General features: G+C 64.9%; 1 protein-coding gene across 2 annotated transcripts in view; it reads right to left on the minus strand.

Moving 5' to 3' along the window:
* Positions 1–13,379, minus strand: part of RUNX1 (RUNX family transcription factor 1) — a 188,925-nt gene that overhangs the window by 31,096 nt on the left and 144,450 nt on the right. For both annotated transcript variants that reach the window (XM_054713517.1, XM_054713516.1), the window contains one exon: positions 7,990–8,181. In XM_054713517.1, coding sequence (XP_054569492.1) covers positions 7,990–8,181 — 192 coding nt within the window. The remainder of the gene's footprint in view (positions 1–7,989; positions 8,182–13,379) is intronic.

Genomic DNA, 13,379 nt, shown 5'->3' on the forward strand with positions numbered 1-13,379 from the left:
GCGCCCCCCAAACCCACGCTCCAGGTTCAAAACGGCGGGAGTCACTGTGCGTTTCAGAGCCTTCTGGGTCCACCCTCCCGAGGCAGCCGCCCTGGGGAGCACGGACGCCGGCCCAGACGCGGGCCCTGCACTGCTCACCCAGAGGGCGATGTACAGCCGCGCACAGAAGAGGGGGCACAGGCCCGGGGGGAGCGAGCCCCACACACCACTTAGCGCAGAGACGCCCCGCCGGGCCCGGGGGCGGGCGCTGACTTTCACAGACCCGCCGAGAGCGTCACCCTTCTATAATGCGCCATCCGATACGAGCGCAGAGGGGCACTAATGGAGCGTGAGCGGCCACGGCAGGGCAGCGGCCCCGGGGACGTAATGAAACCACCACGCTTGCCTCCCTTGCGCGCTCGGCAACTCCAAGTGCAGCCGCAGGTTGGACTATTTCTTGCTCCTTTTAAAACCTGTGCAGCCCATCGGCGTGGCTCAGCGGTGGCGCGGCTCAGCGGTGGAGCGTCGACCTAGGAACCAGGAGGTCACGGTTTGACTCCTGGTCGGGGCACATGCCCAGGTTGCAGGCTCGATCCCCAGAGGGGGCGTGTAGGAGGTGGCGGATCAATGATTCTTGCTCATCATTGATGTTTCTCTCTCTCTCCCTCTCCCTGCCTCTCTGAAATCAATAAAAATTTATTAAAAAAAATAAAATCTTGAAACTGCTCTTGGAAGGTTCTGATCTAAACATGACCCTGAGGGGGTGTGAGAGGGCCCAGGGCCCGGGACGGCTGCCCCTGAGCCGTGTCTGGAGGGAACGACTCAGTTTGGCCCAACTTCTCCTGCTCATGGCTCATCCAGGGACTCTGTTTTCTCTTGAAAATGCTTATTTCTTTTAAACATCAATGTTATATCCATGTCACTTAGGAGGGCCTGAACTGGTGAACTCGGCCTGCACACTTTCCAGAGCTTAAAATATAACAACCCCTGGACAGGAACGCCACACCCCTTTATCCTGCCCACCCCCGGGACTCACACAGAAACCCAACCCGCGGGCTGGCCAGTGTTTGTCTTTGGGGAGAGTTCTATACTATTCTTTTTTAATTTATTATTTTGTTTTATTTACTGTGGTTGGTAACTGGATCTCGGGGAGCAGAACATACAATGTCCTGCCAGAAAGAGATTATGGAAGAAAGCGTATGGAGAGAGCGGGGCTGCCGGGGAAGATTTTATTTACAGGCGTTTTGCAATCCGTCTCTTTAATCTCCACCACAATCGGGCTGTTCTACCGCTGGGAGGGCAATTGTTCCATCAGGAGAAAGCTGTGTGGGGCTGAGGCGCTGAGACGGAGGTGGAAAGACACAACACAAATGCACACCCAGGTGGCTCTGACAGGGGGGGCTGGCGCCCCGTCTCTGCGCGCCCCCCCAACCCAGGAAGTTAGGCTCTGAGGGCCAGAGAGGGAAAACAGAAGCAGTTCCAGCTCCTCACAGTATCTGCGTGGGGGACGGAGCGGAGCAGGGCCTGCCCCCGCCGAGCCAGCGGCCTGCACCCTGTTCCTCGTGTCAGGAAACACACGCAGATGAGCAAACCCCGCTCGGCGTGGGGAGCGCCCTCCCCGGGAGGCCTGGCCGCTCTGGAACCAGGGCCTGCTTTCCGACCAGCAGACCAGCATCTGCTCTGGGTACAAACTTCCGGGAAACGCTGGTCTGCCTCCCGCCTTCAGCCTCCGTTTCTGTTTTTAAATATCCAGACGGGAAAGGCTGCCTGGCAGGGATGGGCGAGTTCGGGCTCAGGAGCTATGCCAAGCGACCGCCAGCCCTTCGGAGGGGGTGTCTGGCCCACAATGCCTTGCAGTGAAGCCACTCAGGGTTTCCCTTCGGGCTGGGGCTGGGGTGAGGGTTAGGACCGGGGTCGTGGTTGGTGTGCGATGCAGAGCTGGGTAAAGGCTCGGGCACGGTGGAGGCCAGGAAGGAGCCGGGGCGATGGCTGGGTTTAGGTTGAAAGGAAGTTTTAAAGCCGGAGCTCAGGCTGTGTTTAGGGTTACCGTTAGGTTTTGGGATGGGATAAAATTTAGAGCCGAGGCCAGGGTTAGGGTGTGGGCTGACACTAGGGTTCAGCACGGCACCGTGGCCAGGGTTCCGTAGAAAGGCGCCGGTAAAGCCGGTCTAAGCCGGTGCCTAGGCTAGGGTTAGTGTTAGCGTCCGGCTAGGGTGATGGATGGTACTAGGTTTAGTTTTATGGTTGGGGTACAGTCCAAGGTTGGGGCAATGTGGGGTGTACGACAAGACTTGGATTCAGCCTGTGGCTATGATTAGGGTGAGGTATAAAGTTAAAGGTAAACCCTGCGGCAATGCTATGGGTAGGGTGAAGGTGAAGGTTATTCTTAGGGTGAGAATTGTGGTCAAAGTCAGAGCTGGGTCAGTGCTCAGGTGAGGGCTGAGAAAAACAACTGAAGCCACGAAAAAGGGGGGGCAGCGTGTTTGAAACCACAGCGACGTGCTCCGTTGTGGGAGGCACATTCCGGAGCGCCCCCCATGGCTGTGGGCTGGGCCCCCGGCCCCATGCTGACTGCCACCCATGACCTCCTGAGCTCTCGGGGGCGGGGCAGGGGCACCCAGGCCTCCGGCTCCTGGGCCGCTGCTCGCTGACCCTCGCCTTTCTCCGGCGCCGCTGGGCCCGGGCGCGGCTGCTCCAGAAGATACCAAACCCCCGGCCTCATCCAGGAGCGAGGACCCACACGGCCTCCCGCGGGAGTAAAGGCCACGGCGCCGCGTCCCAGCCAGCGGCCGGGGTCACGCCGAGGCCGCCGGCCTGGCTCATGGGGCGCATCTACCTCCCGGAGAGTCCGCTGGGGAGGGGCGGGGGACGCTGGGCCGGCACTCGCCGGGTGCCCCCTCGCTTTTTCTGCGTCGGGGGCGTGGGTAGGATGGTGGCCCCGACGCGCCGTTTCTGTGTGACTCACGGAACTGCGAGTGTGCCCTTATTTGGGGAAAAGCGTCTTTGCAGATGTAACCGAGCGGAGCAGCTGGTGACATCATCGCGGCCGGTCTGGGCGGGGCCTACGCTCAGTGACAAGTGTCCTTGTCGGAGGGAAGGAGGAGAGGACACAGAGCCGAGGGCCCCGGGGAGAGGGAGGCAGAGATCAGAGATGTGGTCACAGCCCCAGAAGCGCCGGGGGCCCCCGAGGTGGGGGGAGGCGGGAAGGCCCGCCCCGGGGCCTCCGGGGGCCACGCCATGCGGACACCGTGCCTCTGGGCCGCTGGCCCCTGGAGGCGGGAGGATGCCTCCCTGTGCTGCTCAGCCACCGGGCGTGTGGCCATGGGCGACGGCAGCCACAGGAAGCGGCGACACGTGGTCCAGCCGATACGGGGCACGGGCCGGACGCAACACGCATGCTTCCCGCTTCCCGCGGGTCCCAGACGGCCACCTGCAAGGCCTCCCCCTCGCAGAGGAGGAAACTGAGGTGTGAGAGGTTACGGCCCTTACAAGCCGCCCGTCGCCGCGGGTGGTGGAGGCGGTGTGTGAGCGGGGCATCCGCCGGACGTCGGCCCTCACGCTCAGCCTCATTCTCGGCTCCGCTGTCTTTCTTTAAGGCCCTTGGCTCTCGGCGTCACCCTCCTCTTGCTTCGCCATCAATATCGAGTAAGTGCTCCAACGACAGCCTTGTTAAGTCACTCACATGAACAAAACGTGTGCGTGCATACGTGTGCATGTATGTGCATGTGTGTACATGCAAGCGTGTGTGTGCAGGGCCCTGGCCTATGGATCACAGTAGCAGGAGAAGTTCAGAAGGTACCAAACCCACAGGAGGGAGAGTTTATCATGGAGGTCACGCCCCACAGTGAGTCCTCCTCTCCTGTCCTTAGAAAAGAGGTCTGTGATGCTATGGCACCCATTACACGCCGCGGAGAGTGGTCTGAGCCCCTTGAACATGAGGAAGCGCAGCCCCACGTGTGTGCTGCGTGGCCCCTGGAGCGCGGGCAGCTGGTGGGGGCGGCGGCTCCATGAGGGTCCTTCACACACGGGAGGAGGGGAAGAGGGAGGAGGAGGGAGAAAGGGGGAGGAGGAGGGGGAAGGGAGGGAGGGGGAGGGAGAAGAGGAGGGGAAGAAGGAGGAGGGGGAGGGGGAGGAGGAGGGGGAGGGAGAAGAGGAGAGGGAAGGGGAGGGGAAGAAGGAGGAGGGGGAGGGGGAGGAGGAGAAGGGGTGCCATGCAGTTTGATGTCTCCCCGCCAAGCCCGGAAGGGGTGTGATGGCTCCTCCCGTGGGAGAGGGGGACGCCCTACTTCCTCGAGGATCCAGCGGACACAGGCGATAAGCACAACCCCGTGCAGCTGAGGCACAAAGTCGGCCCCCCCCTCCCCCCCAGAGCTTCACAAAGTGACCTTCCCTCTGGGGAGAATCACGGCCCTGACACAAGTCACCGGGGGCCTGAGCACCAGCAATGAGGGGCAAGGAGGGTCCCGGCCCCCGGGACTCCGGGAGCGAGGGCCACGCCCCAGGCCGAGCGATGGGGGGTGGGTGGGGGAGAGGTGGGGACACGGCCTGTGCCTCGCCCTCCCCTCCTTCCTCGGCGCCTGCGGTGAGCTCCGTTCGCTTTCCTCGCCGCCTTTGGAGACGGACGCTCAGGGCCCCAGCGGAGACGCTCATGGCGGGGTCCGCAGAGTCTGGCCCTGAGGCTGTGATGAGCATCCTGAGCGTCTAATGGTCACAGAACACAGTCCCTGCAGGACCTGGGACGGACGAGCCGCCGGCCCCTCACCCCGCCCGCTGTCCACGGGACGCGCCTGGACACGGGCCGGCTGGGACCGGCCTGTCGCAGGAAGGTCTGGGCGTAAGGCTTTGTGTCACCGCCGGTCCCGGGGGCATCGGGCGATGGTTAACCTCAGGATCCGATGGCCTGCCTGCCAGCCACACCGCGGGCCTGTGGCGAGGACGGCGTGACGGACAGAAGGCCCCGACCCGGGGACACATCCCAACGGGCCCAGTGAAAGCGCCGGACCCCGCGCGGGGGTGCTCAGGGCAACACACCCGAGCACATCCACCCGCCTCTCGGTTTCTGTGGTTTTGACCGTGTCTGCCATGCAGGTCTGTCTCCATCCCCGTTTCCCGAAAGGAGGGGGGTACGCAGCCGCAGGGTGGGTCCCCGAGAGCGGTAGGTCAGGAGTCCGGTCCTTAGTCACCAGCTTCCGGCTGCCTGGAGCCACCCCGGGGGCGCGAGGGGCTGTGTGTGCCGGACATCGGTGCCTCATCGTCCTAGGCCCTGCCCCACGCAGCCTGTAAAAGGACGCGTGTCCTTTTCCCTTCCCGCGGCTGCACACGTGTCCTGAAACTCACGGTAACGTCCTGACGCGCCTGAACGCGTCGCCGTGACAGCAGGGCTGTCTGAGAGTTCAATGTCAGACCCGGGAACCAAGGAAGCCAAATTAACCTCAGCCCTTTCATATCCCAACCTCAAGGCACACGCCGTGGTTTGGCGGCATGGCAACCGGCCCCCTCCTCCTGTCCCGGCTTCCGACGGCTCCAGGAGTCTGTGCTGAGGGATCCTCAGGCACATCCGACTCTAGATAAATCCCAGCGTCACTGTGTCTCCGAGACTTCCTACCAACAGAGTCCGAGGGACAGGCGTGCCCCTCCCGGCAAAGTCCCTGCAGAGCCGGGGTCCCCAGCCTCTCCTCAACCCGCGACCTCTCCGCGCCCCCCGCGGCTGACACGGCCACATGCTGGAAACACGTGGACAGTCACCGCCACACGCCGCGGCCCCGCCCACTGCGGCCAGGTCAGGGAGAGCCACGGCCCAGGCTGAGGTTCAGGTAAAGCATCTTCTGAAACAGCTCAGACGCTCGAGAGCGGAGCCGGGAAAAGCACGCTCCCCGACCTGCTGGGCCAGGACGGAGGGCTGGCAAGAGAGACTTCACTGTGGTGACCCTGTTAACTTTCTGATGCGGGGGAGCCCCAGGGTCTATTCCCAACACGACGGGGCAAAGGCGTTTCCTTACAGAGAAACAAGGCAGGAAGGAAAGGATCCCAGGGACCTGTCCCGGGTCTTAGGTGTAGACGCGGCCCTCCCAGTGGTCCCAGCGCAGCCGGGTGTCCGAGCATCAATGGAAAGAAAGCGCCTCGGCGATCGATCTAGTTCCACCTGCAGAGGAGCGGCCGCGCCGTGGGGACGCCCGCAGCGCGTAGCAGTGCTCAGACGTCGCTGAAGTGAGAACGTGTTTCCAAGGAACGAGAACGGGTGAGGACAGGGAGCGAGGAAGGCCCGTCCGCAGGGCTCTGCTGGCAGCCGCCCATGCCCAGGGCGGGGACTCACCCGTCTCACCCGGCCCCTTCCTTCCCGGTCAAAGGGCCAGTCTGGGGAGGGACGTCAGACAGGCTCGCTCCTCACCACAACCCGGTCAACACCGCTGGCTTCACGGGGACCGTCTCTGCCCGCCCCGGGGCGGAATTCCCGTCGCCTTTACACGCCCGCGGTGTCAGCGGGGAGAGCCAAGCCCGCCCATCAGCCCCGTGGTGTGCGTGGCCGGCGATGCCACGAGAGAACAAGAAGACAGAGGCGACACAGGGCGTCCGAAGGTGACAGGAACGGATTTAAACGGCCCTAAAGGCCAGACCCGGGGTCGCCTCGCGAAGGTCATTCTACTGAGCAGGAAAGCATCGTTTCACACGAGCCCGTCCTCTCACGCTGAGCGCGCCCTCCGACCTAATGCACACGCACACACACACACACACACACACACACACACACACACACACGTCCGGCATTGAGAAAAATCAAGACGCACGTTTTGGATGCGTATCCCTCACTAGGAAGCCCCGGGAAAGCGCTGGCGCCAGGGGGCCGCTTCCGAAACACGCCGAGAGGCGGCCCCGCAGAGCCCTGTCCACAGAGGGCTGCCGGCCAGACAGGCCACCCAGCAGCTCTGAGCACAGTCACTCCCGGGACATGTCCTGGGGAATTTTACACCCGAAGGGAAGAGCCTTTTCCGGAGACACGAGTGTGAGAGCTAGTGGCCCGCCCACCCCACCCGGCTCTGCACAACGGCACGCACGCCTCCTGAGAGTGCACGTGCTAACCCCGGAAGAAAGAGCATCACCCCGAAAACCCCACCGATCTCAGGTCACCCCCTCATCCCACCGCATGACTGACACAGAGGAGACGCCCGGGAAGGGGCTCTGCCGTCCGGAGGACGAGCTGCCGTCCCCAGCTGGCCGCCGCCCCTCCCCGCACCGCGGCCTCTCTCCCTTACAGTCGGATGGACGAGCCTGCACGCTGGGGAGGGCTCTCCCTGGACCGTCGCGTCTGCAGCTCGGCCTGAGCCGGCTGCGCTGGGAGAGGGGACGCGGTATCGCAGAGCAAACACTCGGTCCCACAGAGCTCGGTGCGCTATCTCACTGGGCACGGCGGGCGCCGGGCGGTGACTGTGCCTCACGGTGGTGTGGCCACGGCCAGCTGCTAGCCCTGCGGGGTGCAGCGACCTGCCTGCTTATCGCTGCAGATTTACTGACGGCGGTAACACCTCTGCGGTGAGGGCACCCACACAGCCCCCCCCATTTATTTACGTTTCCCGAAGAGCGGAGAGCGGACACAAACCCCCGACGGACGCTGGAAGCTGTAAGAACCTGAGACATCCTGGCCTGCACCTGGCTCGGTGTGTGCATGCGTGTGTCTGTGTGTGTGTGTGTGTGTGTGTGTGCATGCGCGCACATGTGTGTGTCTTCCAGCCTAACGGGCAGGTAAGAAAACCGCACAGCTGATCAAACCGGTATCTGCACGTGTCTCCCCACCGTCCCCATCCCGGGGAGCAGTGCCCTCGACCGGGGGCCTTGTGACCATGTCATCGGACTCCGCCGGCCGGGGCCGTCCGAGGCCGCGTGTCCGGCCCGCGCCCGGGCTGCGGGCCTGCGGACGCCCCCTGCGCACGGAAGCGAAGCCAGGACGGGCGGGCGGGGTGCTGCCGGGGGCGGGGTGCTGCCGGGGCGAGGTGGGCGGCCGGCCCAGGTACTTACCCTGCATCTGGCTCTGAGGCTGAGGGTTAAAGGCAGTGGAGTGGCTCAAGGAGGCGCGCGCGTTGGGAGTGGGGGCGGGGTGGTGCGGGCTGACCCGCATGGCCGTGCGCCGCAGCTGCTCCAGCTCACTGAGCCGCTCGGAGAAGGACAAGCTCCCCGGCTTGGTCTGATCGTCTAGTTTCTGACGGTGTCCTATGGGGGGGGGGGCGGGGAGGAGGGAGGGGAGAGATCAGAACATGTATCGTGGATCTACAACGGGGGTTTTCTTGTCCTTCCCCCCCCTCCCCTCCCCCCCGTGGGGCTGGCTCCCCAGGCAATTCGGGGACGTTGTCCCCACAGCAGACTGGGGCCCCCTCTGTCACGGGGCCACTAGGCGCTCCCCCGGCCTGGCCTGGGCTCCACGGCCTGGACCCCCGTCTCCGCAGGGCAGGGCAGGGGCCTCAGGGCAGGAGGCGGAGGTGAGGGCCGGAGGGAGGCACAGTGATCGATGGCTCTGGACCACGCGCCGGGCTCGGCGATGGTGGCGGGGCGGTGCCTCCCGGCGCGTGAGCGCAGCAGCTCCTCACGGCACACCAACCACCGCTTTTCAGAGCAACGGGCGCCCTGGAGCACGGGCACGCCCCTTCCCCCAGGAAGCGGGGTGTGGCTGCGAACCCACAGCCCGGGCGGCCCGGCTTCCTGGGAAGTGCACAGCCCGCGGCCCCCCGGCTCTCCCTCCCGCCAGCCTCCTGGGAACCTCTCCTTCCCCGAAGCCGCTGCCCAGGTGCGGCTCCCAGAGGGAACCTTCCGGAAGGTGCGGCTCCCAGAGGGAACCTTCCGGAAGGTGCGGCTCCCAGAGGGAAGCTACCGGAAGGTGCGGCTGGGGCCTGCGCCGGCCCAGCACTCCCCGCAGCCCAGGCCCTGGAGCCCAGAGGTGCCACCGGCAGCCTGGACCAGCTTCCCAGGGGACCCAGGAACCCAAGGGGGAGGTGGCCCTCCGTGTCCGTATGGCCAGTACGTGTCCTGGCCTGGCCCCTTGTCGAAGTCACTGCCCCCAGGACGCAGGGAGCAGAGGCCACTCACGCAGGCCAGGCCAGGAGGGCGGGGCCTCCTGTTCCCCCAGAGGCCCCTCCAAACGCGCTCAAGCGGAGACTCAGGCCGGGAGGCAGACGATGCTACAATTACCACGTTAACTTTCATGGGGCCCTGGCTGGTGTGGCTCAGTGGCTAGAGCATCGGCCTGCGGTGGACGGAAGGGTCCCGGGTTCCACTCCGGTCAAAAGCACATGCCAGGTTGTGGGCTCAGTCCCCAGTGGGGGGTGTGCAGGAGGCAGCCGATCCCTGATTCTCTCATCATGGATGTTCCCCGCTCGCTCTCCCTCTCCCTGCCTCTCTGAAATCCATGTAAGAAAACATTTCACGGCCCGTGTAATGGTCCCGAGTGCCGTGGCCTGGCCTCCGCCCGCCGCCCGCCGCCCGCCCTGGCACAGCTGCCGCGGCTCCGACTGCAGAGCAGAGAACGGCCCCACTCTATGCGGTGACTTATGGAGCGCCGGGCCGCCTGGCTCCGGAGGAAAAACACTCCGCACGATGTTTGTGCGGCTCCAGCGAACGCGCCCTCCTCATGTGTCACCGGGCAAATCTGGACGCTGATTCAGCCCGCAGCCACAGCGCCCGCCCAACACAAACACCGAGTCACGCCGCCCTGCCGGCCCACGTGGGCGAGGCCTCCGACCAGCGGGTATTTTAGGCCCTGGCCTTGCGGGCGAAAGCTGTGGGGCCGGTCCCGGAACAACCCGTCATCCCCTCCGAAGCACAGAAATATCTTTTTCTAGAACGTTCTATTTCAGTCAATCACGGATGGAGTCATTCAGCATCTCCGGAGTTCCTTGACTCCTCCCTCCCCTTATCTTGGCGACACATTCTTGGCTCCCTGATGTCACACTGGAGAATCTAAAGTTTTCCTGCAGAAATACCAACAGTTCCAGCTCCAAGGCCACTCAGAGCATCACAGTCTGGCCCTTTAAACCCCAAGCAGGACCTGATGCCTGGGGGTCAGGGAGGGCAGAGGGCTGCCTGGGGGGGGGGGGGCAGAGGGCCGGGGGGTCGGGGGGGTAGAGAGGGGGTCAGGGGGTAGAGAGCCTGGGGTGGGGGGGGCAGAGGAGGGGTCGGGGGCAGAGGGGGGTCAGGGGGCAGAGAGCCTTGGGGTCAGGAGGCAGAGGGCCTGGGGTCAGGGGGGACAGAGAAGGGGTTAGGGGGCAGAGGGCCTAGGGGTCAGGGGGCAGAGAGCCTGGGGGTCGGGGGGGCAGAGGAGGAGTCAGGGGGCAGAGAGCCTGGGGGTCAGGGGGCAGAGAACCTGGGGTAGGGGGGGGCAGAGGAGGGGTCAGGGGGCAGAGAGCTTGGGGGTCAGGGGGCAGAGGAGAGGTCAGAAGGCAGAGGGCCTGGGGGTCAGGCGGGCAGAGGGCCTGGGAGTCAGGGGGCAGAGAGCCTGGGGGTCAGGGGGCAGAGAGCCTGGGGATCAGGGGGCAGAGGGCCGGCACCAGGATCGGGGAGGATTCTGCTTCAGAAGAGCGCCAGCTGGCAGTGAAGGCACAGAACTTTCCAGCAGTCTTGGTGCCGGTTCCCATCGCCCAGTCCTCGGGCACCCAGGAGTGTTGAAGAACCCGTGTCGGGGTCCGTGGGTGGCCCAGGGGCATGTGTGAGCGAGACCATGCTGAGTACATGGCCCTCGGCGCTTTGAAGAAAGGCCATGCGTCGTGCCTGCCGCAGCCACCACGCCTGGGGACCAGGTGCCACCAAGAAACCAAACACAAACACGCCATCTCAGCTACGTCGCCTTGGCGGGCACAGCGGGCACTCCTGTCCCATATGATGTACGGTGGGCGTGCCATACACACGATATACTAGTTAATGCAATGTGAGAGATACAGCAAGGATGCCAGTATACACTGTAGTAGAACACACATGATACATGCATGCTTACATGTCATCCAATGTTCTGTAAACATAAGTAGCTTCCCTCCCAGTCTCTTCCCATATCTTTAAGCCAAGAGCGCAGCGCTAGGTTGGGGTACTTCAGGATGGGGCGGGGGTGGGTGGGGGCGGGGGTGGGCCAGGAAGTCAGCCCTCTGTTTGAACGCACGTGTGGCAGGCGAAGTGCCGATAAGTTATGTCATTTACCCGCTGACACCCAGCCACCGAGAAAGAGGGCAGGTCTGAAAACACACCCTCTCCCTCGCCCCCTCCCCACCGCATGCTCAGCGCCGCAGGAACCCCAAATTCTGCGAACCCCGAGTGCTCAGAGGAGAGGAGCCGGAGCCCACTGCGTGGGCAGCGAGCTGTGCCCCCCGCTCCTGAGTGGCAGGTGCGGGGCGGGGCTGAGTGTGGGTCCTGCTCAGGGGCAGGGCTGCGCTGGCCCCGGGGCACCCTGGGAGCCTGGGGTGAGGGGCCTCCTCCCCTGGCGCGTGGCCGTCAGCGTGCTTGCGATTTGCTCTGGGATGGAAACGAAAGCACCAGGTCCCCCGCCCTGTGCCCAGGCCCGGCCATGGCACCGCGGGCCGAGCGCGTGGTGAGAACCCCGTCTGTCTCCTAACTCCCTAGCCCTTCGGGGCGGAGCCCTGAGATGCCAAGGGCCCCCCGCAGGCCGACGGGGGGACTGTCGCTCCACCCGCACCGCGAGGGCCCGGGAGTCGCAGTCAGGGTGCTCAGGCTGAGTCTCAGGTGAACCCGGAATTCTCAGGTTCCCCTCCGCCCTGCCACCCGAGGAAGGACTCTGGGGACAGCGGGAGAGGCAGGGGAGGCCTGAGCCCGCCAGGACGGGTGCACGCGGAGGCCCCGGGGAGCGGGGCTGCCTCCTGGGGTTACCTCTCCGTTTCTAAACCTGCTTTCCCGCCGCGTCTCCTGTGGACGGAGCGAGCCTCCCCATCCGCAGCCTCCCCATCCGCAGCCTCCCCATCCGCAGCCTCCCCATCTGCAGCCTCCCCATCCGAAGCCTCCCCATCCGCAGCCTCCCCATCCGCAGCCTCTCCATCCGCAGCCTCTCCATCCGCAGCCTCCCCATCCGCAGCCTCCTTATCCGCAGCCTCTCCATCCGCAGCCTCCCCATCTGCAGCCTCCCCATCCGAAGCCTCCCCATCCGCAGCCTCCTTATCCACAGCCTGGGGTCCGGGGCCACGGCGGTCACCCTACGAGCATCGCACAACTGCGCCTGCAGACCAGCCACTCCGCCGGCTCTCCGGGGCGGCTCTCAGCACAGGCTGCTCGCACAGGATGGCGTCGGATGGCATTCGGGCTCTCAAGGCTTCCTCTCTCTCTCTCTCTCTCTCTCTCTCTCTCTCCTCTCTTCCTCTCTTCCTCTCTCTCTGTTTTTCCTTATTTTTTTCAGGTAGACGCCCCATCGGCCTGATCCCACCAGGTCTTCAGCTCCGGGATCCACGCACCTGCCTCCCCGCCGGTGGCCACCTGCTGTGGGTCGGGACTCCCTCCTGTGCATCCTGAGAGCACCCCCTCCCTGCCTGCTGCTCCTTCCTTCAGACAGTCACTCGTGACCTTGGACCCGGGGATCACGGCGCCGCTCCTCCCTCCCCTCAAGCCTGCGCTGAGCGGACCTGCCACCCGAGCGGCTGGGACAGCCCTGCCCGCCACCTCCCAGCGGCGGCATCGGGCCGAGCGGCCCGCGCTCACCTGCCGGGCAGCTGTCCGGGCAGCAGCCGGAGAGAAAGCCACGCCGCCGAACCGAATCCGGGGCTCATTTCCCTGCTCCTCTTATTGGTTAGAAAATAATGGTACTTTCGGTCCCCCTAACCCCCCTCCCCCATCCGTGGCTAGAGGACTGCCAGCATGAGGTCCCCATCACCCACCTGCAGACCTCAGCCCACCCACGCGCCGGTGCAGGGCCCTGTCCCCTGGCTCAAGCCTTCCCGCCTCCCACGGGCAGGTGAGTCACCGCGAGCGGGTGGGGCGAGCCACTGGGACGCGCTCCTCCTCGGCAGCGTGCTTCTACTTGGGGATCCCAGAGACACGGAGCTTCACCCCGAGGACCGGGACACCAGGGGAGGGGCGGGGGCGAGCTTTGGCTCCCCGGCAGGTGGCGACAGGCCCCTGGGTGACCGCCAAGTCTGCCCGTACCTGGGGCTCCCCTATCCCGAGTCTCCCCAAACCCCGGTGCAGCGGTGGCCCCTCACGAGGCCGAGGGGCACGTTCAGAGGTCAGGCTGGCGTTCTGCTGAGCCTGTTCCTAAGGGGGGTCCCCTCCTTGAAACTAGAAGGCAGATGGTTTGCGTTCCCCACGCTGCTCCTGCCACTGGCTGCTGCTGCGGCTGCTGCACGCCTGCCGCAGGCCCTTTGCACGTGCTGTTTGCCCAGAACAATCTTTCCCCAGAGACCGGGTCCTTCCTGCCCTTCACGCCTTTG

Source organism: Eptesicus fuscus, chromosome 3 (genome assembly GCF_027574615.1).
Source record: "Eptesicus fuscus isolate TK198812 chromosome 3, DD_ASM_mEF_20220401, whole genome shotgun sequence".
NCBI lineage: Eukaryota > Metazoa > Chordata > Mammalia > Chiroptera > Vespertilionidae > Eptesicus > Eptesicus fuscus.